Below are 27,561 nucleotides of genomic sequence, written 5' to 3'. Positions count from 1 at the left end.
TTGCTTTACCACTTCTTGAAAAGGGCCAAAGCCTTATAATTATGATCCCACGCAAAGCTTGTTCAGAGAGGCAGAGAAGGAAAGTGGCCCAGTCTAAAATTACAGTCTTAGTGCTGGGACAAATCTTAAGAGCCTTTTGGTTCTACCCTAGCCCTCTGGCAGGTTAGTACGGCTCATTTCAGAATGAGGCAGCTGAGGCCCAAAGAAGGTATAAACTTAAGTAATCCATCCTGCTTCATAAATGCTATGTCATGTCCCTCCTCACCACATTCCAACAACACAGGCTAGATTTTCAGATACAACACTGATTTTAAATAGATCAATGAAAATGCCCACTGAAATGCCCACATTTCATCCAACACTCAAACCATATTTCCCAGTACTCCCCTCTCATTACCAGAAACAGCACCCAAATCAGGTGATGTCACCAAGTTTCAATTCGGAAAATAAGCTTGCTATATAAAAACAGTATTCACCCTTCCACTCTACCTTCTGTAGGGTTAGTGGCTCGGATTCCAGGACTGAAGCCCTGAAGACAACTGCTTCACTCCTGGGACCACAGAAGCACTGTGGGACCCTATCTGAGGAGCTCAAAGCAAAGTATCTCCATCACACAGTCAGAATACTCTCCTAGCATTGAACAAATGGCAATGGCTGAGCCACTGAAACTTAAGCCCTCTTAGCACCATGAATTCAGAAGCAGAATCTTGTTCTCACCCCATAAGAGTCCCGCGGATTTGTGAACATGCGATCAAATACAAAATCCATGTTAGCCATCTTCATTGCTGCCCTGCAATAAAGCAAGACAGAAAAGTACTAGATGTACTAGGCTCAATTGAAAAGGTAGAGCAGGGAGCATCAGGGGAGGGGAGGGAAATGTCAGCAAACCTGTTTAGAAAGAAGACTCCTCGGATCATCTCATAGGGATTGGCCCGAGTCCGAGCTCGCCGCATCTCTTCCCCATCCAAGACATCAAACACGCTCTGCCCAGAGAATCAGAACCTCAAGGTGAATTCCAGGATAGGAAAGGGACCTTAAGACCCTGCAGTGCCCAACTCACAGCCCTCCAAGGAACAAGATTCCTGTGGCATCTCAGCTCTGAAATGTCTCACTGTGTGACCCTACACAGGCTGCTCAATAACTCTCTCAACTACCTTGCCGGTAAATTGGTTAAAAAAAAAAATGTAAACAGGTGCCTGGCACATGGCAAGTGGTTAAAAAACGGCACCCGCTGCTACACACAGAGCCACCTCTGGGCATTGCTAATCCTCATAGTAAATCTGTTTCTCCATCCCATACCAGCAGCTACTCTCCAAGGGATCAAAGTTCTGGTATGAAGGCTTACCTGACTAGACCTCACTTAGAGAGAGGAGAAACAAATAAACAAGACTAGGGTTTTCTGATGGCACCTACCACACAGTAGCGATCCCTTCTCTCAAACTCCCCTGACCAATTTCCTCTCTAGATAAAGAAATCCTCACATTACCTGAGTTCCAGTCACCTTATGGATATTCCCAACCCTATGCATGCCAAAAAATAAAATCTGTGAGGCTACTCTGAGGCCTGCCTTTTTCACCAACCCATTTCCTCCTCAGAGTTTCCCTGGCTCATTCTGCCCACACACAATGTGATTCTCAATTAAGACAAAAAGTGTCAAGGGGAGGCTAACATTTACCCAGGTACTTCACACCCACTATTTCATTTAGCTCACACAACAACCCTGAGAAAAGAGTATTTTCTCCTCATTTTATAGATGAGGAAACTCAAACTCAGAGAGAGTAAAACCACCGGGCCAAGGTCACACAGCAAAGAGTTGCAGATCTTGGATTTGAATCCTGGTCTATCTGATGCTAAGGAATGACTCCAAACCTTTACTACACCAGGCCCTCTCAGGATTACAATGAACAGACCCACTGAGATTAGGCAGATCCTTTCTTGGCTGCTGACCACAGGGACAGCACAACACCCACAGGGCAGAACAGTCACCCAGGAAAAAGACAATTTGCAGATATGAACCAAGCTATGCATCTGATCTCCAGCAAAAATCTTAACTTTAGCTTCCCACAACCCACTCAAAGGAGAAATGGAAAAGTCCAGCAAATCACCTCCCACAAGGTTTTCATTATCTGGTTCTAGCCACAAGACCTTACCTTACACTGCAACACACTGTGAAGCAGCTCTTCCCCACAAAACTCTGTTTCATCTTCAATAATCATCTTTCTCTACAGGGAGAAAAAAGCAGTAAGTAATGACCACGTGTGACTGCAATTGTCGGGGATGAATGAAGAAATTAGGGTTCCAAGTAAGTAGAGCAAGAAGGGACTTGGTTCTCTGCCAAGAAACATCAGTCCCTGAAGGGTGGGAAAGAGAAAATCCTAAATCCCTCTGGCTATTCTCCAGATGGCTGTGAGATGAAGCACCCCCTCACCCCCACCCCAGGAGCTCTGAGTAGAGCACCATATGGACACAAGACTCATGAATGCTGAGGCTGGGAACACCAAACAGGAAGGAGACATTCAAGCTGTCTAACCCTGGAGCATGGAGGCAGAAGGATGGGGAATGCCTCAAATGACAAAAGCTTGTCCTTCCACCAGGAAGCCTCTCTGTGATGAGTACAAATACATGATACCAGGCACTGACCTGGTAGCATTTCAGAAAACAGGGACACTAAGGGGTCTCACAGGGATATCAAGTGCAACCCCAAAATGAGTGAAGCCACCTCTAAACCAGTAAAACTCAATCTCTTTGGTCTCAGGTTTTACACTCATAAAAATTATTGAGGATCCTAAAGAATTTTTGTTTATGCGGGATAGATAATAGACAGGTAATCTATTATCTAGAATTCAAATAATTATATTATTAGAAATTAAAACAGATTTTAAAAATATTTTTAAATTCAGTTTAAAAGGCTAATGTTAACATAAATATTTTTCAGACATATATTTTCAGAAAAATAACATTTCCAAAAAAAAAAATGAGTGAGGAGAGTGGTACTGTTTTCCATTTTTGCAAATTTCTTCAGCATCTGTCTTAACAGAAGGCCAGATTTTCCTCTTTGCTTTTTCATTCAATCTGTTGTAATATCACATCATAGCCTCTGGAAAACTCCACTGAATACTTGTGAGAGAATGAGGGTGAAAAGTGCAAGTAACTTTTCAATATCATTATGAAAATAGCTTTGCCCTTGTGGACCCCCTGAGGGGGTCTTAGAGATCCCCGGGAGCACATATACTTTGAGAACTGCCCTCTAGACCATATTGATTTGGTAGCCATCTACTTTATTCTCACAATTTTCCAGAAGAAGATTAAACAAATTCCCTCTGTAACAATTCCCTCATTACTTTCTGAGGGCAGGGACAATGTCTTTTCATCTAGCAGTGATCAGAATACACAGATATGTATGATAAGCCACTTCAAAAGGCATCCATGAAGAAGACAGAGGTTATACATTTTATCTGCCTTACAATTTAAATAACTCAGAGAAAAGAAAAAACCCTGTCATATCTCCAAGGGGCATACTTGTAAAGCTCATGACACTCCCTCTTGACACAGTTTTATTCCTACCAACATGAATGGTCAGATTCACATTTTTCTTAAACTGCAAGTGTATGTACATACCAGACTCGAGCAAGTGAAAAGTCAAGAGAATGCCAAGAAGTCAGGGTACGTTTTCCTGAAAGCCTACCTTTCCCACCACCATCCAATCGCTCATTTCCTGAGTGTCAGGAATTTCAGTGGTACATTCTGGAAACCATGACACCTGCTCACAAGCACTGGGCTGCAAACAAAAGAGAGGCTAGTAAGACAGATATGACAGACCCTCAAAGCTAAACCCCAACTCATCAGGACTTCCCCAAAACAATCAAAAGGGACTGAGACAGACCGAGAAGGGTGCAGGTTACTGAAGCCAAATGCAGTGGTCAGACATGAGACGTGAGAGCCAGAATTCTAAAGTTTAACTTCTAAAGCCAGCTCCAATTCTGGTTAGAATCCTTAGAAACTTCTCAAACCTAAGGTTTCTTTCATTTGTTCCATTATTATTTAATGAATACCTACTATGTGTTAAGCACTCAGAATGCAGAGTTAAATAAGACATGGCCCTTGGCAAAAGGGGTTTGCAATCAGAGCAGTGGAGACACAGAGAAGTAAACAGGCAGTTATCGCATACAATGTAGGTCTATGACAAGATAAGTATATCAGAAAGACTTAATGGCAATGAGTCTCATCTCCTGATTCCTTTCAAAGTGTTATTCACAAAACAATCCAGAAACTGGTAAATAGGATTCCTAGCCCATTCATTCTAAGGGAGAACAAAAACTGACATCTCTAATGGGTGCTTCCTCTTAATTTTTCAATTACTTTCCTATCAGGCCAAAACGGTGCATTAGGATCATCTGCAGTGCTTCTAAAGAGTACTGATGCAGCTGGGTGTGGTGGCTCACGCCTGTAATCCCAGCACTTTGGGAGGCTGAGGTGGGCAGATCACTTGAGGTCAGGAGTTCAAGACCAGCCTGGCCAACATGGTGAAACCCCGTCTCTACTAAAAATACAAAAATTAGCTGGGCATGGCAGTGCACATCTGTAAACCCAGCTACTTGGGAGGCTGAGGCGGGAGAATCCCTTGAATCCGGAAGGTAGAGGTTGCAGTGAGCCGAGATTGCGCCACTGCACTCCAGCCTGGGTGACAGAACAAAACTCCGTCTTGAAAACAAAATAACATAACATAACATAACATAACATAACATAACATAACATAACAAAACATAAAATAGTACTGATGCCTGGAGCTGGGCCCAGTAGCTCACACCTGTAATTCCAATGCTTTGGGAGGCCAAGGTAGAAGGACTGCTTGAGGCCAGGAGTTTAAGACCAGTCTGGGCAACACAGCAAGACTCTGTCTCTACTAAAAAAAAGTCTAAAAAATTAGCCAGGTATGGTGGCACAGGCCTGTAGTTGTAGATACTCAGAAGGCTGAGGTGAGAGGATATCTTGCGCCCAGGATTTCAAAGTTGCAGTTAACTGTGTTTGTGCCACTGCATTGCAGCCTGGGCAACAGCACAAGACCTTGTCTCAAATAAAATAAAAAATAAAAAATAGTACTGATGCCTGAGACCCATCTCCAGAGTATAAGATTCTGCTGGTCTGAAGTGAGGCCTGGGGATAAGTTTTCAGAAGTCCCCAGATGATTCTACTGTGCAGGCAGCGCTAAGTGCCACCAGGATAGAGAAACATGGATTATAAAACCTAAACAGGTGGCTAACCTGCATGGCAGCTTCACATATTGGCTCCCAAGCAAGTGTGGAGAAGAGATTCACCATTGCAAATTGAAGCAATGTGATTAAAAGTAATATTACATGCTCTGAAAGGCATAAAATGGTATCACAATGCAAGGTCTTGAGGGCAAGCCAACCAGCATCAACAGAGACAAAAGTTGAAAAGAAAAATTACTGAAGCCTTTTGTCCATGAATCTGGCAGTGAATCATGGCTTCTTCTCCTGGTCAAATCTATCATGTTTAAGCATAAAGGTGATAGAGTTGGTTATAAATTATAAACTCTAGAGAACAAGAAGCTCATATAAACTTGGAAAGAAAAAGCAGACTCAATGTCCCTATGGAAGTCTGATTATTATAACTACCTACAGAGTGGACTTTATCCAGAGGGTAATACCCTGTCCTCCACATTCCTAGGCTGCAGTAGCCACTGAGCATTTATCCGTGGTAACCCCATGATTGGATATCCACCCCTGGACACCCAGACTCACCTACTGTAAAGAAGTGGCTGCCAACTGACACTTGACCTCTTTTTTTTTTTTTTTTTTTTTTGAGACGGAATCTCTCACTGTTGCCCAGGCTGGAGTGTAGGGGCGCAATCTCAGCTCACTGCAAGCTCCGCCTCCCAGGTTCATGCCATTTTCCTGCCTCAGCCTCCCGAGTAGCTGGGACTACAGGTGCCCGCCATCACGCCCGGCTAATTTTTTGTATTTTTTAGTAGAGACGGGATTTCACCGTGTTAGCCAAGATGGTCTTGATCTCCTGACCTTGAGATCCACCTGCCTTGGCATCCCAAAGTGCTGGGGTTACAGGCGTGAGCCACCATGCCTGGCCCCACTTGACCTAACTTTTACTTACAAACTTTTACTTACTTATAGGGCTTTTTTTTTTTTTTGAGACAAAGTCTCAGTCTGTTGCCCAGGCTGGAAGGCTAGAGTGCAATGGCACGATCTCTGCTCACTGCAACCTCTGCTTCCCAGGTTCAAGTGATTCTCCTGCCTTAGCCTCTCTAGCAGCTGGAATTACAGGTGTGAGTCCCACACCTGGCTAGTTTTTGTATTTTTAGCAGAGATGGGGTTTCGTCATGTTGGTCAGGCTGGTCTTGAACTCCTGACCTCAGGTGATCCACCCGCCTCGGCCTCCCAAAGTGCTGGGATTATAGGCGTAAGCCACCATGCCCGGCCTATAGGGTGATTTCAGATTTTGAGTTTAGTAAAGTTAGTTCAACTTCTGCCCCACTGAAAGGATGTGGACTCTTGTTTTAACACGAATGAAGACATAGAAACCATCAGGTACTTCTGAGATGAAAGCCCACAACCAGCAACCAGCAGCAGGTATCTACCCTGTTCCTCATTGCCAGTCTGCTGGTCTCAACGCCCACAACTACAAGGCAACAGCGAGACCGGCCCCAGAACCCATGAGCCCCTCACTCGTCAGAATCTTACTCAGAAGACTTATTAGGCTTTTATCACATGCAGATTCACGGGACTTCTTTCCTGAACTGGAACATTAGGGAGACAAATAAAATATCAATTTTCCAGAGTTCAGAGCCACATCTGAAGCTGAACTACAGCAACTATGCAGAAAGCTAGATGTTTGAGTTCCATTTTCTCTAGTTTCAACTCTGTAATGGTAATATCTCAATGTTATTTTTAGGTGTTTTTATTTTACCCACTACAGATCCTTTGCGGAATAAGATAGGACATAAATAAATGAATAAAATAAAATCTCACATTATCTGTGCCATGAAAAGGGATAATGAGAGTTTCCTTTGGTCTTCAGGGTGAAAACAAACTGGTACCCTAGTAAGCAGACTAAACCCACAGTAGAAAAGCAATGTGGCATAAAAAAGCACCTATTTAGAACCTGGATGGCACAAACCTGGGGAGGTACAAGGATCTTCTTAGAAGGCACCTACTCCAGTTACTCACACAGTGAGAGAGTGGGTGCTCCCTTGGCCTGCCTGAACACTTTCAGCAGAGAGCACACTGCCTCACAAGGTATCCTAGTCCACTAGTGGAGAGCTGTAACTATTTATTAAAGTTTTTATGGAGCCAAACTCTGCCTTTCAAGCATCTTCTACCCATTGGTCTTAGACAGTCCTATAATGCAACAGGAAATCCACATCCCACCATATCTCCCCTAGCCTTCTGTTTTCCATTCTGGATATCCCCAGTACTTTCCACGTAAAAAACTAATTCCACTTTGCTCATACTGCCTCTGGAGATTTCTAGTTTGTTGATATGGCTTCTTAAAGCCATGCATCCAAAAACACAAGTGGCTTTTCCATCTCCTCCTCACTTTAACACTTACCTCTGGCTCATCTCGCCAGTCCACGTTCAGCTCCTGGTCAAAGCCCCGGAGTGTCAGACCCAAGCCTCTTCGACCTTTCTGACTGGAAGCCTCAACGATGTCCTTCCGACCCTGGCTGTATTTACCCAATCCTTCACCTTCCCTGAAGCCCATCTTGGCCTGAAAAAGAGAAGTAATGGAGCACAATTAATTAGGTTCAACAGACATTTATTTAGCCCCATCACATGCCAAACAGTGTGCTAAATCCTAAGAAAAATAGATGATTAAAGTCTAAAGTTTGTCTTAGCCTAATGAAGAAAAGCAGCATAAATAAATAACTGCAGTATAACTGTGGGCCCAGTGGCTGGCTGTTCTGGAGGTTAAAGTCTAGGGCAACCAGAAATTGGATAAATGAGAAGGGACCTCATAGCCTAATTAAAAGCACCCAGAGTACTTCATGAATCTCTCATTGGACATTTGCTAATTTGTCTGATTAAGTGAGAAACAGACCTAGAGTAGACTTGATAAAGAGAACATAATTTAAAATGGAACCGCTTCAAGCTGTAACTTCTACCTTACCCTTATCCAGTCAAACAGCCTTACTAGGCAAGGATAAGTGGCTTTGCAGGAGCCCACTTAGGAGATTAAAAACTTGCCTCATGTAAAAGTGAGGTATGGGACCGGGCGCGGTGGCTCAAGCCTGTAATCCCAGCACTTTGGGAGGCCGAGAAGGGCGGATCACGAGGTCAGGAGATAGAGACCATCCTGGCTAACACGGTGAAATCCTGTCTCTACTAAAAATACAAAAAAATTAGCTGGGCATGGTGGCAGGCGCCTGTAGTCCCAGCTACTCAGGAGGCTGAGGCAGGACAATGGCATGAACCCAGGAGGTGAAGCTTGCAGTGAACCGAGATCACACCACTGCACTCCAGCCTGGGCGACAGAGCAAGACTCCATCTCAAAAAAAAAAAAGTGAGGTATGGGAGGACTATAATACTCTGGGACAGAAACAGTTTTTTAAATGCCACAACTATCTGTAAGTTCTCACTAAACTTTAGAGTTACTGGGCCCAGGTATATACCCAAAGATTAGAGACTTGAATCCCAAACCCCACAGACTCCTGCCTAATACAAAAAAAAACTGCAATCCTAAGAAGATCTAAATTTCCCTGGAGGGTCTATATTCCCTCTGAAAGGGGTATTACCAGCTAAAGAGCTGGATGGAATTCCTATGGTAGCCACAAATACTTCTCCCAGGTCAAACAGGCTGACTGAGTCACAAGCCTTCCCATCTTTAACTTCCCCAAATCTTGTAGCCTGCAAACTAGAATCCTGACCTATGGCTTTAGCAGTGACAATTCTCATTCTTAAATGAATCTAAGAGAAAATGGAGGGGTCAACTATAATATTTCTTTCTTTTTTTTTATTTTTTGAGACAGAGTCTCACTTTGTTAATTAGGCTGGAGTGCAGTGGCGTGATCTCAGCTCACTGCAAGCTCCACCTCTCAGGTTCAAGCGATTCTCCTGACTCAGCCTCCCGAGGAGCTGGGATTACAGGCACCTGCCACCATGCCTGGCTAATTTTTTGTATTTTTAGTAGAGACGGGGTTTCACCATGTTGGCCAGGCTGGTCTCGAACTCCTGACCTCAAGTGAGCCACCTGCCTCAGCCTCCCAAAGTGCTGGGATTACAGACGTGAGCCACTGCGCCTGGCCCAACTATAATGTTTCTAAAGCAAGACAGAAGGTAAACTTGGATCTCTCTAATGTTTGCACATACACTAAGGAATATGAGCAGGTCTTCCTAGTCACCATTCTTCTTGTGATACATCAATTAGGTATAAAAGTTAGGAAAGATAATTGGGCCTTCTTTCAGAAAAAGAATAAATGGAATACTTCCATTTATTTTAGGCATCTGGGAGTGAACAGGATTTTAGTCATTTCTTTTGACACCACTCACTAGAGCAAAAATTCACAGCATGAAGCTTCTTTACCCACTGACAGACATCCATGTTTAGGGAAGTATATTCACACATGTTAGTAATAAGAATTCATTACTATGGATATGAAAAGGTGATCCAGTCCAGATAGAACAGCAGAAACAGGCCTAAGCAGTTGCTGCCTATAGATGATACAAATGTGATAGATACTTCTATCAAGAAGTGGGTCACACTCTGCTAAATTTCAGTAGCTGAAAAGCAAAGGAAAAACCTATGGCCAAACTTTCCTTCTTTTCATACAAATACAAATTGCCCTTCTTTCACTCTGCTGGTGGGGCTTGAGAAACCCAACCCAAGCGCTGACATACCATAAGCTTCTGGGAGACGCTATTATACATGGAATAGCGAGAAGAAGTTCCTTCCACAAGAGAGTCTGCTTTGAATGCATCGTCAAAAGAGTCAGAGCTGTGTTGTTTCCCCTCAGTCTCACTATCAGACCCACTAAGGCTTGTAGTAGATGCTGAAAAAGAAAAAGGAAAATGTTTAGGTAGGTTTATGGCACAAAATAGCCTCCAGACATCCAAGTTTCATTTATTCAACTACTGTTCAGTATACACAATGCACATATAAAGTTCATTAAATGACCCAAGGTCAAATCTATTTTCTACCTCTTACTAGCTAGGTAATCTTGGGCAAGTCACTACTGAAAGTTCCTAATGGACTTGACACAATGGGAGCTCAAAAATAACAGTTTTCCTTCCCTACCCTTTCAATTTCCTCCACTATAAAACTGAGATAGTAATACCTGCCTCACAGGATTGTTTAAAGATTAAATGAAATAACGTATTTGAAAATGCATTGTTGGCTGGGCATGGTGGCTCACGCGTAATCCCAGTACTCCAGGAGGACGCTGAGGTGGGCAGATCACTTGAGGTCAGGAGTTTAAGATCAGCCTGGCCAACATGGTGAAACCCTATCTCTAATAAAAATACAAAAATTAGCTGGGTGTGGTAGTGCGTGCCTGTAATCCAAGCTACTTGGGAGGCTGAGGCAGGAGAATTGCTTGAACCCGGGAGGCAGAAGTTGCAGTGAGCCGAAATTGCGCCACTGCACGCCAGTCTGGGCAAAAAGAGTGAGACTCCATCTCAAAAAAAAAAAAAGAAAGTACATTGTCAAATATAAAGTGTATTTACTGAAGATATGATTGTTATTTCTGCTGCTGGTGGTTATTATTTGAACATCAATATCCAAACACTGATGCCTGATTCCATTTTCAACGATTCCATTATAAGGCTAACATTTTTATTTCTTATAATTGCAAAAAGCGCTTTTGGAAGGAACGATATACAAGAAGACCAATAAAAGTGATTATTCACACATTCAGGGGTTAGCATTTGGAGACAGAATACCAAAACAATTACTTGGAACTAGTGAAAGCGAAAGTGAAACTTGATTTACATTTTTATACCACGAAAGTTTACACTGGCTATCTTTTTGTATTTTTTGACTTATGAACCATGTGAATATATTATCTATTAAAATTTAAAATAAATACGAAAATACTGACTTAGCAATGTGGCATAATTCCTTTGAAGAAGAAGGGACACCACTCAGAAAGGGTGTTGATTCAAAACTTGGCTGCTTGTGAGAAGTACTGAAGGAAAGTCACAGACGGCAGTGTGTAAAACATTTTTTAATAGACCCGAGGTGGTCACTATTCAGGTATTTCTAACTTGAAGAATACATTATAATTCTGAAGCCAATCTTAAGTGATCCATCCATTTCCCTACCAGAACCAAAACCTGCTAAGGGTTGACATTCAAGAAGAACAAAGCTTTCCCCAGCACTCCAGGCCTAACTGATTATCCCTTCCACTGTGCTCCAGTAACACCAGTGTCATTGGCACAGCACTCATCACATTGCCTTAGAGCCAGTTATTGTTTGCCACTTGCTGTCCCCACTGGACAGGGTCACTCCTGGAGGGCAGGAACTATGTCACAGTCTGTACCCAACACCTGGACTGAGGCTTTCCATTTAATAGAAATTAAATGATTACTGTAGTAAATGTAAAGATGTGTCAGCCAAGTATCACTTTCCTAAGGACCTACAGAGTATATGACTCCTTAAGACATTTCCTCTTACAAATAGTGCAAGCTGCTCAGGCCTCAGAAGTTTAAGGATGAGAATGGGATCTCTATATCTTAACAGAGAACGGAGCCCTCCTGGGCTATGATTTAGCTTCCCCACCAGTAGGTTGAATTAGGACATCTGTCATAGTTCAGAACACTGATACTGTTTAAAAGATCAGACTACTATACTGGTTCAGCACCTATTCTATAAAAGATCATGCTACATATAATGGGGTACTGTGCAAAAGTAACAACCCTTAGAGAGCTTAAAAATCTAATAGATAAGGTTAATATGCATTTTCAAGGATACAACATTTTACAAAAGAAAGAAAAGACAGGTGAACATGTGTGAAAGAATAAACTTAAAACCAAAATTCTGGCTTCTAATAAGGTAGCAAGGATAAATTTTGGTTGAGAATGTCCCTGTATGAGAGGCACAAAATCTGCCCTTCCCTTTATGGTGGCTGTCCAATTCTCTTAATCGAGTTGACTTGCTTACATGAACCAATCTGGCAAACGTCACAGAGTGCCAGAGTGTGCCACTCAGAAAACCCAGACCACTAAGAATGAGTAACCATGGAAACTGAGAGGTGAACTGATATTTCTTTTGTTTTGCATTTTCCTGCATTTTCTGCATTTGTGAGACACAAGAATGTATTAGTTTGAAAATCAAGGCCCAGGCACGGTAGCTCACGCCTGTAATCCCAACATTTGGGAGGCCGAGGCGGGTGGATCACCTGAGGTCAGGAGTTCAAGACCAGCCTGACCCAAATGGAGAAACCCTGTCTCTACTAAAAATACAAAATTAGCCAGGCGTGGTGGCACATGCCTGTAATCTCAGCTACTCGGGAGGCTGAGGTAGGAGATTCACTTGAACCCAGGAGGTGGAGATTGCAGTGAGCCGAGATCGAGCCATTGCACTCCAGCCTGGGCAACAAGAGCTAAACTCTGTCTCAAAAAAAAAGAAAAAGAAAATTAGGGTAAAAAAAGCTATAAATAAATAGATTAGCACTCCAAGCCTTGGGAAGAGGTTGGTTCCTTTCCAGAGAAATCTTCCAAGAGCAGCAAATCTGAGGGGAAAGGCCTTCTAAATGGCTCAAGACTGTTCTAGGGCCTCTCATCTATTCTCCTATGCAGAGGAGAGAGATGCACTCTGCAACAGAGTGCCCACATGCTAAAGAACTGCACTTCCAAAGGTATGGATTCTCTTCACTCAGTTGCTTTCATGGCTTCAACCTGTACTACTTAATACAGAAACAGGTGGTATCAGGAATGTGGGCAGCTCCCTAAGCACAGCCCTAAAGTTCCTCTTGGGCAGCCCAGGGATCCAGGGCCCTGACTAATCACAAGCTACAATGCTAAATCAGTTGCTACTCCTTTCACCAGCAATCTGGACATTCATAGGTCTACCTATGAAAAAGTCTGAAAACCCGGTATCCTTCTCAAAGGAGGGTATGCCCTTGCTCCAGCTCTAAAGAGTTGCCAGGCTGTTAGATTTGCCTGAGGGCCCAACAATGAGCACGGAGATAGTACAAATAACATTCCTGGGCACACAGGGTTCCTGCCACCCTAAGATCTCAAAGAGAGATCTTTTGTTTCCTTCTGTCTTCAGAATATCTCTGGGCAAAAATGACAGGGAGAACCAAATTTGAGTGGAAGGCTCACTAAGCAAATCAGTGGTGACTCTGGTGTAAAATTCCAGTACCAGACTTTGGCACAAAGATTTTTCCCTCCTACTCTTCCTCCCAAGGTGTTACCTAATGTACATTATCCTTTCCAGGTTCTAAGAGTGAGGTTAATGGGAGTAAAATATCACCCTACTAGGCAATTCCTTGTAAGATCAAGAAGTGTGCTAGATAAGCAAATAAGTCTTATTTTTTTCTTTTATTCACGTGGTATAGGAGACCACTTCTTAGCTTGACATGCTTTAAGCCAAAGTTCCCTAGATTATTCCTGATGCCCACAGACTGCCACAGCCACTACTTATTCTTACTCAGGGGCCTTTGAGGCTACTCTTTTCATATGAAAGGGAGACAATTGTCACGGCTGCAGCAGGAACTAAACAGGAGGCTTAGCTTCTCAAGACCGATAAAGAATTTAGCAAACATTGAGCAGATAATTTTGTAATGAGGTTGTAAATTAATAGGAGTAATAAGGTCAGTCTGTTAAACTCATTAGTTTCAATAAGAATTTGCCAACGCTGGATGGCATTCCCATTTACCTCCTGGGGAGCTCCCCTCCTAAAACCTACCAGAGAGCCCAAAACAGTATGTACGGTTTTAAGATTTCTTCTCCACTTGATAGAAATCACTATTAAGTCATTACAAGGAAGAAAGATTCAACTTTACAGAGGAAACAGAGGTCTCCTGGCTGTTGGCAAAATTTTTCACATGGCAATACAGCAATGGGACAAACATGCCAAGATTAAAATTGGCAGTGACAAGCTGGGCACAGTGGCATGTGCCTGTAGTCCCACCAGCTACTTGGGAGGCTGAGGTAGGAAGATCACCTGAGCTCAAGAGTTCATGGCCAGTGTGGGCAACATAGTGAAACCCTGTCACTAAAAAAAGAAAAAGAATACATATACTATGTTTAAAAAATGACAGTGACAACAAAGAGGGGCAGCTCCAACCGCTAATGGCCAAGGTGGGCAGCACACAGATACAGAAAAATAAATTATGAATTTTAATAAACATCACATCCTGCTTAACAACTGTGGTGAAATAAACTCATTCCTACTTAAAGACTCAATTTCTCCTTCATGCCAGACAAATGGTAACTTGTTAGAGCAATTTAAACAGATACCGATAAAGGAAGCTTTTGATTAAGGTCATGAATCTGGGCTGACAGGAAAGCGATGGTGTTTCAGGGCAAATAGCCTATTTAGGAAAGAATTAAACCTGGTGGAGAGGAAGGCGCCTTTAATGTGATACTGGTGAAGGAGCCTGGCAACTTCCAAAGCAACTGGCTGCAGCAGGGCTAGGAGCCTACACTAGATGCACAGCTAAGGAGAGAAGGAATTTTCTTAGGGTCTAGACCATAGTTTTCCCGTGAAAAACAACCAAAAAGAACAAAATGACCTCATCTGCCTCTCCTTACTTCAAAAAGTTATTTCACGGCAAATTTGTAAGAATGTATTTACACTTGAAAATACCTTCAAACTCCTTTGAAAATACTCAAAAGATCACAATGCAACAGTGGCCATTACAACAACATCCCTTTTCTTCTTTACTCTGGCCAGACGTCAGTCTTTGACCTGGCAATGCAGCTACCATGTGAATAATGTAAAATAAACACACTGATTAAACTAAATAGCTCTAATAATGAGTCATTACATTGATTTAGCAGAGGAGGAAAAAATAAGGTCCACACAGACAGAAATAGTAACTACTGTTTTGTTTTTCTAATTGTCCTCCCTAAAGAGCATTTTTCAATCATCTACCTGAACATTATGTTCAGGTAGAAGTGGCTGCAGTAAATGGAAACACCTCTGCTTTAATAGAATGATTTGAATAGGAAAGCTGCATATACATTTCAGGGGATATGTAGACAGCAAACCACCAGGGTATACTGTCCGGGGAACACCTAAGAGAATTAGATACAGAACATAGGTGATATAAATGCTAAGTACTTAATGAAATGATCTTCTGCAGACTGGAGGAGACAGGCAAAATGAAAACTGTGACGCATTTTAAGCTTCTTGGAAAAGATACTATTGTTGCGTTTTATCAGTTCTATTCAGTAACTATTTACTGAGCTTTTGCTCCAGGCTAGGCATGGTGGGAAAGAAGGCACAGGGAGCAGTCTTGCTGATAAAGATACTGCCCTCAGTTTCTGTGTCAATGCAGAGCTGCCCCTTCCTAAAATAAATTAACCTAGGGAAATCTAGAAATGTTGGTTTGCCTCTGCCTCCCATCTCATTTTCTGCAAATGAAAGGACCAAGTGGCCTCTTGCCAGACACATACAAGGAACTGGACACCTCTGGATTTCCATTCTTTTTTTTTCTTTTTGAGATAGGGTCTTGCTCTGATGCCCAGGCTGGAGTGCAGTGGCATAATCTTGGCTCAGTGCAACATCTACCTCCTAGGCTCAAGTGATCCTCCCACCTCAGTCTCCCGAGTAGCTGGGTCTACAGGTGCATGCCACCATGCCCAGCTAATATCTGTATTTTTTGCAGAGGTGGGTTTTCACCATGTTCCCCAGGCTGGTCTCGAACTCCTGGGCTCAAGCAATCCGCCCACCTCGACCTCCGAAAGTATTAGAATTACAGGCATAAGCCACCATGCCCAGCCTGGATTTCCATTCTACACACACAACAGCAATAGTCAATCCTGACTGAGTCATATAGTACCACTTCCAGAGAAGGGGGAAGAGTAATCTCAATTCAGTCACAAAAGCTTGAAATTTAAATCAGAACGGTTTCCTTGAAGGATCCTTACCCTTATACACTTACCTTCTTTTACCTGGGACTTGTCCTTTCCTTACTTCAAAGAGATGTTACTTGAGAGCAAATGTCCCCCAAGATCCACTTAGAACCAGATATCACTTGTTCCCCAGACATACTCTCTCTTTTTCCCTTACAGGCCATCTCTCCCAATACCCCTACCCAAGGAGATTGTATCTTCACCAAGCTGCTCAAATTCCAGGTGAGAGGTAAAATTCCCTTTCCTCAAGAATCTCCAGAACCATCGCGTGCAGTAAGTTTTTGCCTTCCTACTCAGGAACTTCAATTCCTACCTACCCTGGAATCTACTGTGACTTTAAAGCAGAGGTGTCCAATCTTTTGGCGTCCTTGGGCCACACTGGAAGAATTGTCTTGGGCCACACATAAAATACACTAACAACAGCTGATGAGCTTTTTTTTTTTTTTTTTTTTTTGAGACGGACTCTTGCTCCGTGTAGTGCAGTGGCACAATCTCGGCTCACTGCAAGCTCTGCCTCCCGGGTTCACGCCATTCTCCTGCCTCAGCCTCCCGAGTAGCTGGGAGTACAGGCACCTGCCACCACGCCCGGCTACTTTTTTCTGTTTTTTAGTAGAGATGGGGTTTCACTGTGTTAGCCAGGATGGTCTCGATCTCCTGACCTCGTGATCCGCCCACCTTAGCCTCCCAAAGTGCCGGGATTACAACTGTGAGCCACCGCGCCTGGCCAGCTGATGAGCTTTAAAAAAAAAAAAAAAAAAAATCCCCCAAAAATCTCATAATGTTTTAAGAAAGTTTACAAATTTATGTTGGGTCCCATTCAAAGCAATCCTGGGCCGCAAGTTGGACAAGCTTGCTTTAAAGGCGTGAACACCTCCACATACAAAGCTGCAACTGACTCTCTTATCTAGCCTGGACTACAGCGACATCGATGCTCCATTCGCTGTACCACCTGTCAAGCTTCTCTCTGGACCAGCTTCTCAGTAGCAGCTGATGAGTAACTGCCCTTCAATAAGCTTATCACTTGTGAATAAACTGTATTTCCTACTACCTTCAAAGGGTGCTTCACACCCTTTCAGTCACCAATCTGTTATGAAATTTCATTCCAGTTTCCCAGTGATCCAACAGAGGATCCAATATGCAAGCCTGCTGGTGTGCTGGGTTGAATATGGTATCCTCCCCAAAGCCTGTAAATGTGACCTAATTTGGAAATAGGGTCTTTCCAGATTACATCAAATGTAATACTAGATTACAGTGGGCCCTATCCAATGACCGATGTCCTTATAAGAAGAGGGAAATTTGGATACAGACACACACAGAGGAAAGGTAGAGGCAGAGATTGGAGTTATGCTACCACAAGCCAAGGAACACCAAGGAATGCTAGCAGCCAGCAGAAGCTAGAAGTGCTAAGGAAGGTCTTCCCAAGAGCCTTTGAGGGAACATGGCCCCACCAACACTTTGATTTTGGACTACTAGCCTCCAGAGCTGTGAGAGAATAAATGTCTGTTGTTTTGGGTCACCCAGTTTGTAGTAATTTGTTACAGTAGCCCTAAGAAACTAATACAGCTGGCAAGTCAAGGTAAATGCAAATTTACCTTGAGGTATTTGAGGCAAGCTCCCAGACATTTTACCATTCCTCAGAAAGCATCTATGGAAACTGTGAATAACCCTAAAAGACAGGCAAAGCAAAATGCTAGTTTCAACCAGATTAGTGAAATCTTCGACGCTTAATGCAAACAGTGAACACAGCAATGCTCCAGTAGTTGGATATTTCTGACCACAACCGCTGAAGGAATTGAGAAAACGGTATGCATGCAAAAAAAATGAAAATTAGGCTCGATGGCCGCAGCAAAGAGGCCCTCCCTTACAAAAGAGCCCCAGGATAATTAACAGCTATTAAGGGCACACAGCACTCAATGCTCACCACTACTTCTAACTGGTTTAAGGCAGCAAGAGTGCCACCTACTGAAGGACAACCAACAGAAAGCAACTTCTAGAAAAATTACCATTTTTTATTTAAAACAAGTTTCCCCACTCTTAGTAGGAGAATGGCAGAAGGGAAAAGAGTCTATAGCCAACATCTCTCTGTAGAGTATTCCTAATTTTCCTCAAGGGACCAAGGGGCAGTGGACTATAGTCTGCTCCACCTAGATTAGACACTGTGTGTTCAAATAACCAGATGGCCAGTGGCCTCAGACCACACAAGCACACGTACCTTTTGCTCCATGACTGACAGAGGAGGGAGGTTCATCATCGGACGTGGAGCTGAGGCTCAGGGCAAGCTCTGCAACTCTTTTTTTCTGTTTCTTGATGGGGGCAGTGCATTCTGGGTCAGTTCTCCTCTTCATCGTTAACTGTAACCATAAATCCAGTCAGTCAGCTGCCCTTGGGTCACAGCCACTGGGATCACAGCAGGGATTCCAAAGTGTAAATCATCAATGGGATGAGATTTGGCAACTCTACACATCTTCCAGTGCCAGCACTTGAATAGCCTCTTCCTCAGAATGAGGTCTAGGAAGGATGCTAGACAAGTGTTGGTTTTCAATAATAGCTGTTTTACTGGAAAATGTGGTGCTCACAGACTGAGAGAGCCCTGGGCCACTGGTGTCAGATAACAGAAAGTCATGGATCAACTCCACAAGCCACTGGGGGAAAAAGCCTTGGTACCTGTAGTTATTCTACACTTTTGATGCAATATTGGCCATGCATGACAATGTACACTGAAAATGAACTATAAAACCTAATAAATATTAACCAATATTCCCAAGGTGAAGGGACCATCCCAGAATGACTGTTTCATCAGCATTATTTTACCAAAACAATTAAGAAATTACATAATATCATAAAAATACTGGTTTTGGTTTACTTCATAATGTTTGAAAACATGAAAGAATTGGGAAAGTTTTTAAGCAGAGTAGGGAATGGAAGCAGTGAATGACTTAAGACCGAGGAAACACAAGAGCGGGAAAGTTATTGGGACTGGAGGTAGCTATACCACAGAACTCAGTTACGAAAACAACAATTTTAAGGACAGAAATCCACCTCCACAAAAAAGAGTGGAAACCGGCTGGGGGCGGTGGCTCACGCCTGTAATCCCAGCACTTTGGGAGAAAGAGGTGGGCGGATCACCTGAGGTCAGGAGTTCAAGACCAGCCTGGCCAACATGGTGAAACCCCATCTCTAGTAAAAAAAACACAAAAATTAGCCGGGTGGTGGCACATGCCTGTAGTCCCAGCTACTCAGGAGAACCGCTTGAATTGCTGAGGCGGAGGTTGCAGTGAGCCGAGATCACACCACTGCACTCCACCCTGGGCGACAGAGCAAGACTCCGTCTCAAAAAAAAAAAAAAAGAAAGAAACAGGCACCATGCCACCATCAATCATCCATCCCCATGGTTAGGTACATGAGAGATAAGCACGAGAAAAAAATAAGATGGAATGAAGTGATTATGAAACCCTGAAATCTTAACGAATTATCAAGTTAAAGAGCAAGCAAAAGAAGTAGTGAATACAGTGTGGCTTACACACAACTGATTGGCTGTAGAGAACTCAGAAAAGAGGACTCAATACAGGGTGGGCGACAAGCTGGGAAACAATCCTTAGGGAAGGCGAGGTACAGCAAGAAAGTATTGAAACCCAAAAGTGTCACTGATGCTCCCAACCTCGTAAAACCCTGGATCACATGTTTCAGTTCTCTCCAACTCAAGGAAGAGCCAATCAACCCAATGCACAACCGCCACCTTCCTGAGAAAGCAGCCTCTTACTAGATACAGGCAGGGGCTGTCCCAGGGAAGAACCGGAGACACTGAGCAAACAGAAAGCAAGACCAAGCTAAGCCACATTTCACTTTAAGCCGTAGTCTTAAATACCCCCAAAAGGCCCCCAGGGTGAGCTAAAGGAAGGCTCATCACAGAGCTTGCTTCTAGCCATTGCAAGCGCTAAAAGCTTTTAATTCTTAAGTGACTCGGGGGGAGACTGGAAGTACAGCAAACTCAAAGCGAACTGTTGAACAGTTGTGTGAAAGGCAGGAGAGGCGGATGCTCCTCCCCAAACCACATCACCTTAGATTTGGGCCTTCCAAATCATCTCATCCAACCCTATCATCTTCCACGGGAGAAGACTGCGGCCACAGAGGTGAAGGCCACACAGCTAACCAGTGCCCTGCTCAAGTGACCCACACATGCCAGCAGAATGCTCTGGCAGGGAACTTCTAAGCGGAAGGCAAGCGGCCTGGTTCTACCTGCTGCTTCCGCACAGAAGGGGTTCAAATCCCCTCTGCAGTCTTCTCTCCCTGGGCCTCGGTTTGGCACTGCCACCCCTAATCACAGAGAGAAGAGATAAGCTCCCATGTCTCCCGGCCAGTCCCTTCATTTGAAGATAACATGAGCGTGTGAATGTGTGCGCAGAGACATGTGTCAGCGGCAGCTCGGGCTCCAGGGAGCCGGCGTTGGGGGTGGGAGGAGGAGGGAAGACATAAGGGGCCAGAAGGCGAGGAGACCCATGACCGCGGGCGGGGGGCCCAGGCGGCGGTGGAGGGGAGAAGGATGCTGAGCCCGCGCGCCCGCCCGCTTGCTCCCCCCGGGCCGCGCGTCGGCACTCACGCTGAGGGGAGAGAGCGAGCTGCCGGGGAGCGGAGGGGGGGTCAGGCCGACACTGTCGCCGCCGCTGCCAGAGCCGCCGCCTCCTCCCTCAGTTTCGTTTCCCCACAAGCCAGCCCAGGTCCGCCAGCCGCACCGTCGCGCTCGGGTCCAGTACTGCGGGCAGCGCAGCCTGATGACGTCACGGACAGCGCCGCGCCTCGGTCCTCCCCCGGCCGGGTCCCGGCCCCGGGAAAGGCAGCTGAGGTTCTGGCCCGCTCCACCTCTCAACCTGGGAGGTCCAGGGGCGCCTGCGCGGAAAAGCCGCCCGGAAAAGGCTGCAAAAGCAAAAGTAACTATTTCCTCCTTTGGCTCTGAGGAAGAGAAACCAATACAAAAATTGTAAGTGCTAGGTGCCCTCACACGACCTCATCTTACTTAATCTTATCATTATCTTCATTTTACAGACTAAGAACAAGTTCAGAGAGGTAGATGGTAAACTGGTTGAGCGAACGCAGTGTTCTTGTTCCCTGCTGTATCCCCAACATCCAGCCTATGGGACATCGCAACAGATTTTGAACGAAGGACGGGAGGAAAGAAGGAATGCCGCCTGTAGCATCTTACCATATGGGCACAGTTGGCTCTCCATCTCAAACCTCTCTTCTGATTTTCAGGCCAATATGGCCAAACGTCTGTTGGACATCCTCACTTAGTCACCTCAAACCCCATGAATTCAAATTTCACCTTATGTTCTTCCATCAGCTCACTTTTTTCCTGGTGAAGGGCGCTGCCATCCATCCTGTTGGTCCAGCTAGAAATCTGAGGAATCTCCCTCTTCTTCATACCCCAAAGTTTCTCATACACTTAATTGCGCTTACCTCCTAATTGTCTTTCAAATCCATCCATTCACCCCCATCCCCATTGCCACAATTCATGCACTTACCCCCTCTCGGCAGAATTTCTCCAGTAACTCCAAACTCCCGTGACTGTCTCCAGTTGTGATCCCTCTAATGCGTTCTTCACAAAACCAAAGTGATTTTTATAATTTTCAACACCTGTGAAAAGAAGGGAATTTAAAATTGATTAATTAAACCTGATCCTGTCACAACCCAACAATGATTAAAATCCATCAATGATGTCCCATTGCTCTTAGAATAAAGCTAATGTCCTTAAAATGGCTCTGAGACCCTCCAGCATGACCCCTTCTTCAGGTATGCCTTGTACTGCTATCCCTTAGTTCTCCCCATGCTGACTCTTCTCAGTTTATCAAATATGCCGTGTCTCCGCCGGGCGCGGTGGCTCACACCTGTAATCCCAGCACGTGGGGAGGCTGAGGCGGATGGATCACCTGAGGTCAGGAGTTCGAGACCAGCCTGGCCAACATGGTGAAATCCCGTCTCTACTGAAGATACAAAAAAAAGTAGCTGGGTGTGGTGGTGCGCACCTATAGTCCCAGCTACTCAGTAGGGTAAGTCAGGAAAATCGCTTGAACCTGGGAAGCAGAGGTTGCAGTGAGCAGAGATTGCACCACTGCACTCCAGCCTGGGCGACAGAGCCAGACTCCATCTCAAAAACAGAACACAACAAAACAAAACATGCCATGTCTCTTAAGAGTTCAGCCCCCTGCCTGGATCATGCTTCTCCTCTTTGCTGGGCTAATGTCCATTTATCCCTCAGGAATCACTTTAGTGTCCCTATCTCGAAATATTTCCTGATGTCACAAATCTAGGTTGGGAGACCCACCTCTGAGCTCCTAAAGCACTCTGTCCTTCCACTATCAAAGCACTTACCACGGTGTTGTATAATGGCCTGTGGACTCATCTGCCTCCCCAGCTCAGCTGTAAACTCTGTACAGGAAAGATTGTCTGTCTGTATTAAATTCACAAGATTTAACAGAGGCTGGTGGTCAGTGCTCAATAGATATTTACTGAATCTGTGGAAGTGTGGAATATGAATGAAGGTTGAGTGATATGTTCAAGATTACAGAGCTAGGAAGCAGCAAACAGGTATTTACCTAGTTCTCTATGTTCTAAAGCTTAGTGTCCTTCTTTCCACCTCACTGAGGCTTCTTAACATGCATTATGACATGAACACTTTTGGTAATCTTGTAGAGCTTATGGACCCATTCTCAAAATAATAATTTGAAGGGTATAAAATAAGGTATAGGAAATGAGTTATATTGAAAAAGTTAATATTTAGCAAATTTAATGATTTAATTTTTATGTAAAGCATTAAATAATGAGAGAATGCATTCAAAATATAGTCAAGTTAAAGTTAAATTTTATTTTTTAATGTATATGAGTATACCCAATGAATAGTGCTGGAAAAAACAGATAAATATATAGGGAAACACGAACTTTGAATCTTTTTTTTTTTTTTTTTTTTTTGAGACGGAGTCTTGCTCTGTCACCCAGGCTGGAGTGCAGTGGCACAATCTCCGCTCACTGCAAGCACCACCTCCAGGTTCACGCCATTCTCCTGCCTCAGCCTCCCGAGTAGCTGGGACTACAGGCGCCCGCCACCACGCCCGGCTAATTTTTTGTATTTTTAATAGAGATGGGGTTTCACCGTGTTAGCCAGGATGGTCTTGATCTCCTGACCTCGTGATCCGCCCACCTCAGCCTCCCAAAGGACTGGGATTACAGGCGTGAGCCAATGTGCTCGGCCCACTTTGATTCTTACTTTATGCCAAATGCAAATTAAGATACATCATAGACCTAAGCATAAAATCTAAAATGATAAAGCTTTTAACAGAAAACATAGGAAAATATTTTTGCAGACTTAGGGTAGACAAAGATTTTTTTTTACATGGGACCCAGGGAGCATTAATCGAAAGAAAAATAATGATAAAATGGAGTTCATCAAAATAAAAGGCTTCTACTCAACAAAAGACACCATTAAGACATTGAATAATCAAACCACAGAATGAGAGGAAAAGATTCACAATACATATATCTGACAAATGACTTATCTCTTATATATATATATACACACACACATATATATAAAATACCCAAGAATAAAAAGAAAAACAGAAATTTCCAATTCCTGTCAAAATGGAAACAGCACATTTCGTTCTGTTTCTCCCACTGAATGTAATTTAAAACCTTAGACAGAATGCATGGAACAACTATCTGAGGATTCTGAAAAGTAAATGGTAAAGTATAAAGTAAATGGCAGGAATATGGAGAAAGGAAACCAGAAGTCAAAGAACTGTCAAATCAAGAGTGAGTTTCCCAATTTTTTTCCCCTTCGTTTTCTCCCAACTTGTACTAAAAGGCAACCGAAAATGCACATATTTTGCACAACAATGCGAATATAGTTAACACTGCTGAACTGTACACTGTTAAATTACATTTGGCTTAAATCTGCCTCCATACATAACATAATCTAATAATATGTAAACAAACTGTAACCTAACTTGAGAGTATATTCTTTTTTTTTTTTTTTTTTTTTTTTTGAGACAGAGTCTTGATCTGTCATCCAGGCCGGAGTGCAGTGGCACAATCTCAGTTCACTGCAACCTCCACTTCCCAGGTTCAAGCAATTCTCCTGCCTCAGCCTCCCAAGTAGCTGGGACTATAGGCACATGCCACCACGCCTGGCTAATTTATGTATTTTTAGTAGAGACTGGGTTTTACCATATTGGCCAGGCTGGTCTTGAACTCCTGACTTCGTGATCCACCTGCCTTGGCCTCCCGAGAGTATATTCTTGTAACAAGTATCTGACTCTGGGCTAATCATAGCAGGTAAACTTTCAGTCAGTCATGGGGATGCAAACTGCCAAAACATGTCCAAATAAGGCAAATGCCAAACTGTAACCAATCAGATTATTTTTGTATGTCACTTCCTTTTTCTATCTATAAATACTGCATGCCTCCATTGGTAGGTAAAGCTCTCTGAAACTTTACTGGTTTGGGAGGCTTCCCAATTCATGAATTGATTCTTTTCTCAAATAATCTCTGCTAAACTTTATTTATGTAAAGTTTTTCTTTCAACAACACTTAAAAATGGTTAAGATGGTAAATTTTATGTTGTGTTTTTTACCATAATTTAAAGAATAGCCATTATAACCATAACCTAAAACACAGGAGTAAGACTCTTAAAAAATGAATAGAAAGATAGTGAGTTTCTGCAGAAAGAACCGAATGGAAATTTTAGAATTAAAAAGTACAGTAACAAAAACAAAAATTTCACTAGATAGGTTCAATAGCAGAATGATGATGATGGGGGTGGAGGAAGCCACTAAACTTGAAGATAGATCAATGAAAAGTATCAAACGTGAAAAACAAATGGGAAAAAAAAGTGAATACAGCCTCAGGGACCCAGGGAACAATACCAAACGATCCAATGCTTATGTCATCAGAGTCCCTACAAAGAAAAGGAGGTAGAAAAAAAATATTTGGTGCTAAAAAATATTTGAAGAAATAATGGTTAAACACTTCCAAACAATGGCAAAAGGCATGAATTTACAGACTCAAAAAGCTCAGAATTTCCCAAACAGTAAATGCCCAAAGAAATCCACTCCCAAATGCATCATAACCAAACTGCTGGAAACTAAAGCCAAATAAACTATCTTAAAAACAGCCAGAGAAAGTTGTCAGAATCAAAATGGACTCACTCATGTTTAAAACTCTGACAGGCCAGGCACAGTGGCTCATGCCTGTAATCCCAGCACTTTGGGAGGCCAAGGCAGGTGGATTACCTGAGGTTGGGAGCTCAAGACATGCCTGGCCAACATGGTGAAATGCCGTCTCTACTAAAAATACAAAAATTAGCCAGGCGCAGTGGCACACATCTGTAATCCCAGCTACTCAGGAGGCTGAGGCAGGAGAATCGCTTGAATCCGGGAGGTGGAGGTTGGAGTAAGCGGAGATCACACCACTGCACTCCAGTCTGGGTGACAGAGTGAGACTCCATCTCAAAAAAACAAAACAAAACTCTGACAAACAGAGCCAGGGAACCCACGAAGGGAGGGTTCTCATGCATAAATGCCTGATAACAAGAACTATCACAAAAGGCTCTGCAAAAATCACAATCTTCCACAAAAGTCATCACAACCTAACAACAACAACACAACATACTTCTGCAAGGACATCTGCCTAACTGCCTGTCCAAACTTGCAATGACACCACCCTTGTTATTAAGGATCCTTGTAGTGAAGGATAATTGTCTCAAAACATTTATGTAATCCTCCTCATTTTTCCTAAAAAATTTTTGGTCTTCCTTTACCTGTCTGAATACATACATTATTTACTGTGGCAGCTGTACTCCCATTGCAATGCTTATTCCTGAATAAACACAACCTCTTTTTTAGAGAGTTTCTGTCTCTCTCTCTCTCTCTCTCTCGCTCGTTCTCTCTCTCTCTCTCTCTCTCTCTGTTGCTTAGGTTGACAAAACTATGTATCACATTTAGGGGAAAAACAATTAGAATGACTATGGATCTTACATCAGAAACCATGGAGGCCAAAAAAGTAGTGACACAAAACATTTCAAGTCCAGAAAGAAAAGAACAGTCAACGTGGAATTCTATATCCAGTAGAAATATCCTTCAAGAATGAAAGCAAACTAAAGAGATTCTCAGATGAAGAAAAACTAAGAGAATTCATCACCAGCCACACTTTGTAAAATAAAGCCTAAAGGAAGTTATTCAGCCTGAAAAGAAATGATAGCAGAGTAAAACTGGAAATGTCAGGAATGAAGGAAAAGCAATAAAAGTGGTAAATAGCTAGGTAGATACATAATAGGCTATTTTTCTCCTTTTAAGCTCTTACAAATATACCTGATGATTAAAAGCAAAACATATAACATTGTCTGATAAAGTTGCCAGTGTGTGTAAATGTAACACATATGATAACTACCACATAAATGGGGAAGGGTGAAGGGATCTATAAGGCAGGAAGCTTTCTACAGTCCACTGAAAGTGGTAAAATATTAATTCTAAATACACTGTGAAAGTTATGCTGGAATTGTCCTTTTTGGAAAGGCGAAGTAAGGACCTCTGAAATATAATCTTCCATAAAAATAATGAGAATACTAGCAAAATTGTCAAAATTGGGTGGAGAGGATTCTGGGAAGATGGCAGAGTAGGAAGCACCGGGAATATGGCTTCTCACCTAGACAAAAATTGTGCTGGCGGAATCTGTCTGATGTAACTATTATGGGACTCTGGAGTCTAATAAGGGCTGCAACATCCAGAAGAAGGCAAGGATGGTAAATTGTGGTTAATTTTAGTTCATTTCAGCTCTTAGCACAGCAGCAGTTACTCATCCACCACCACTCAGCCATATGGCAGACAGCGGTGCACATGTTCCTGCAGCAGCTTACAAACAGCTTGTGGGAGCCAGGGTAGGCAAAGAGGACTTTGTCCTCTGATTATGGGGGATCCATGCCCTGATCTCTCATTCCCGCTTCTTATCACAGAGGTATAAACAAAGCAGGGAAAGCCATTTTTGTTGCAACTTTCCCTATTTGTTTCAAGCCTCTTGCCCTCCGGTTGAAGTGACTCCTGGAGATTTAAAGGGCTGGTGACCTTTTTATTCCCTCCTTTCATTTTTGCTTTTTCTCCTTTTGGGAGCCAGACATTAAAGACTAGGACATTAAAAAACGACTACGTATATGGAGCAAATTAGAAAGTGACTGAGCCTGCCCAGGGAAAGTTTTAAAAAAGATCTGAGGAAAATTGGCCAGGTGTGGTGGTGCATGCTTGTAATCCCAGCTACTTGGGAAGCTGAGGTGGGAGGATCACTTGAACCTGGGAGACAGAGGTTGCAGTGAGCCAAGATTGCGTTACTGCACTCCAGCCTGGGTGACAGAGTGAGACTGCATCTCAGAAAAAAAAAAAAAAAAAAAAAGACCTGAGGAGACCTTAACTCTATACCTCAGGCTCATCCTTGGCACAGAGACAACCTGCACTACTCAAAAAATAAAAAT

The 27,561-nt window shown here is 43.2% G+C and overlaps 1 protein-coding gene and 1 non-coding gene across 6 annotated transcripts in view; one reads left to right on the top strand and one right to left on the bottom strand.

Moving 5' to 3' along the window:
• CMTR1 (cap methyltransferase 1) overlaps nt 1–20,977 on the bottom strand; it is a 49,780-nt gene extending 28,803 nt beyond the window's left edge. For 2 of the 5 annotated variants that reach the window (XR_010157994.1, XM_009451173.4), the window contains exons 1-8: nt 20,653–20,976; nt 18,268–18,406; nt 9,870–10,021; nt 7,585–7,743; nt 3,686–3,778; nt 2,151–2,222; nt 889–983; nt 718–790 (exon numbers count right to left, since the gene is read on the bottom strand). Coding sequence is in view for 4 of the 5 variants with exons in the window: in XM_009451173.4 (XP_009449448.1) it covers nt 718–790; nt 889–983; nt 2,151–2,222; nt 3,686–3,778; nt 7,585–7,743; nt 9,870–10,021; nt 18,268–18,400 (777 nt within the window). In the remaining variant the exon portion in view is untranslated. Of the gene's footprint in view, nt 1–717; nt 791–888; nt 984–2,150; nt 2,223–3,685; nt 3,779–7,584; nt 7,744–9,869; nt 10,022–18,267; nt 18,407–20,652 lie in introns of all 5 variants that reach the window. The other 3 variants (XM_054685752.2, XM_009451174.4, XM_527377.6) reach the window with 2 other exon arrangements.
• Nucleotides 20,807–21,803, top strand: LOC112209466 (uncharacterized). Its single transcript, XR_010157995.1, has 2 exons — nt 20,807–20,980; nt 21,096–21,803. It is a non-coding gene; the product is annotated as an uncharacterized LOC112209466 (transcript).
• Nucleotides 21,804–27,561: the final 5,758 nt, after the last annotated feature.

Source organism: Pan troglodytes, chromosome 5 (assembly GCF_028858775.2).
Source record: "Pan troglodytes isolate AG18354 chromosome 5, NHGRI_mPanTro3-v2.0_pri, whole genome shotgun sequence".
Taxonomy (NCBI): domain Eukaryota; kingdom Metazoa; phylum Chordata; class Mammalia; order Primates; family Hominidae; genus Pan; species Pan troglodytes.
The sequence above is the reverse complement of the archived record's forward strand: the minus strand, read 5'-3'. Positions and strand labels throughout refer to the sequence as shown.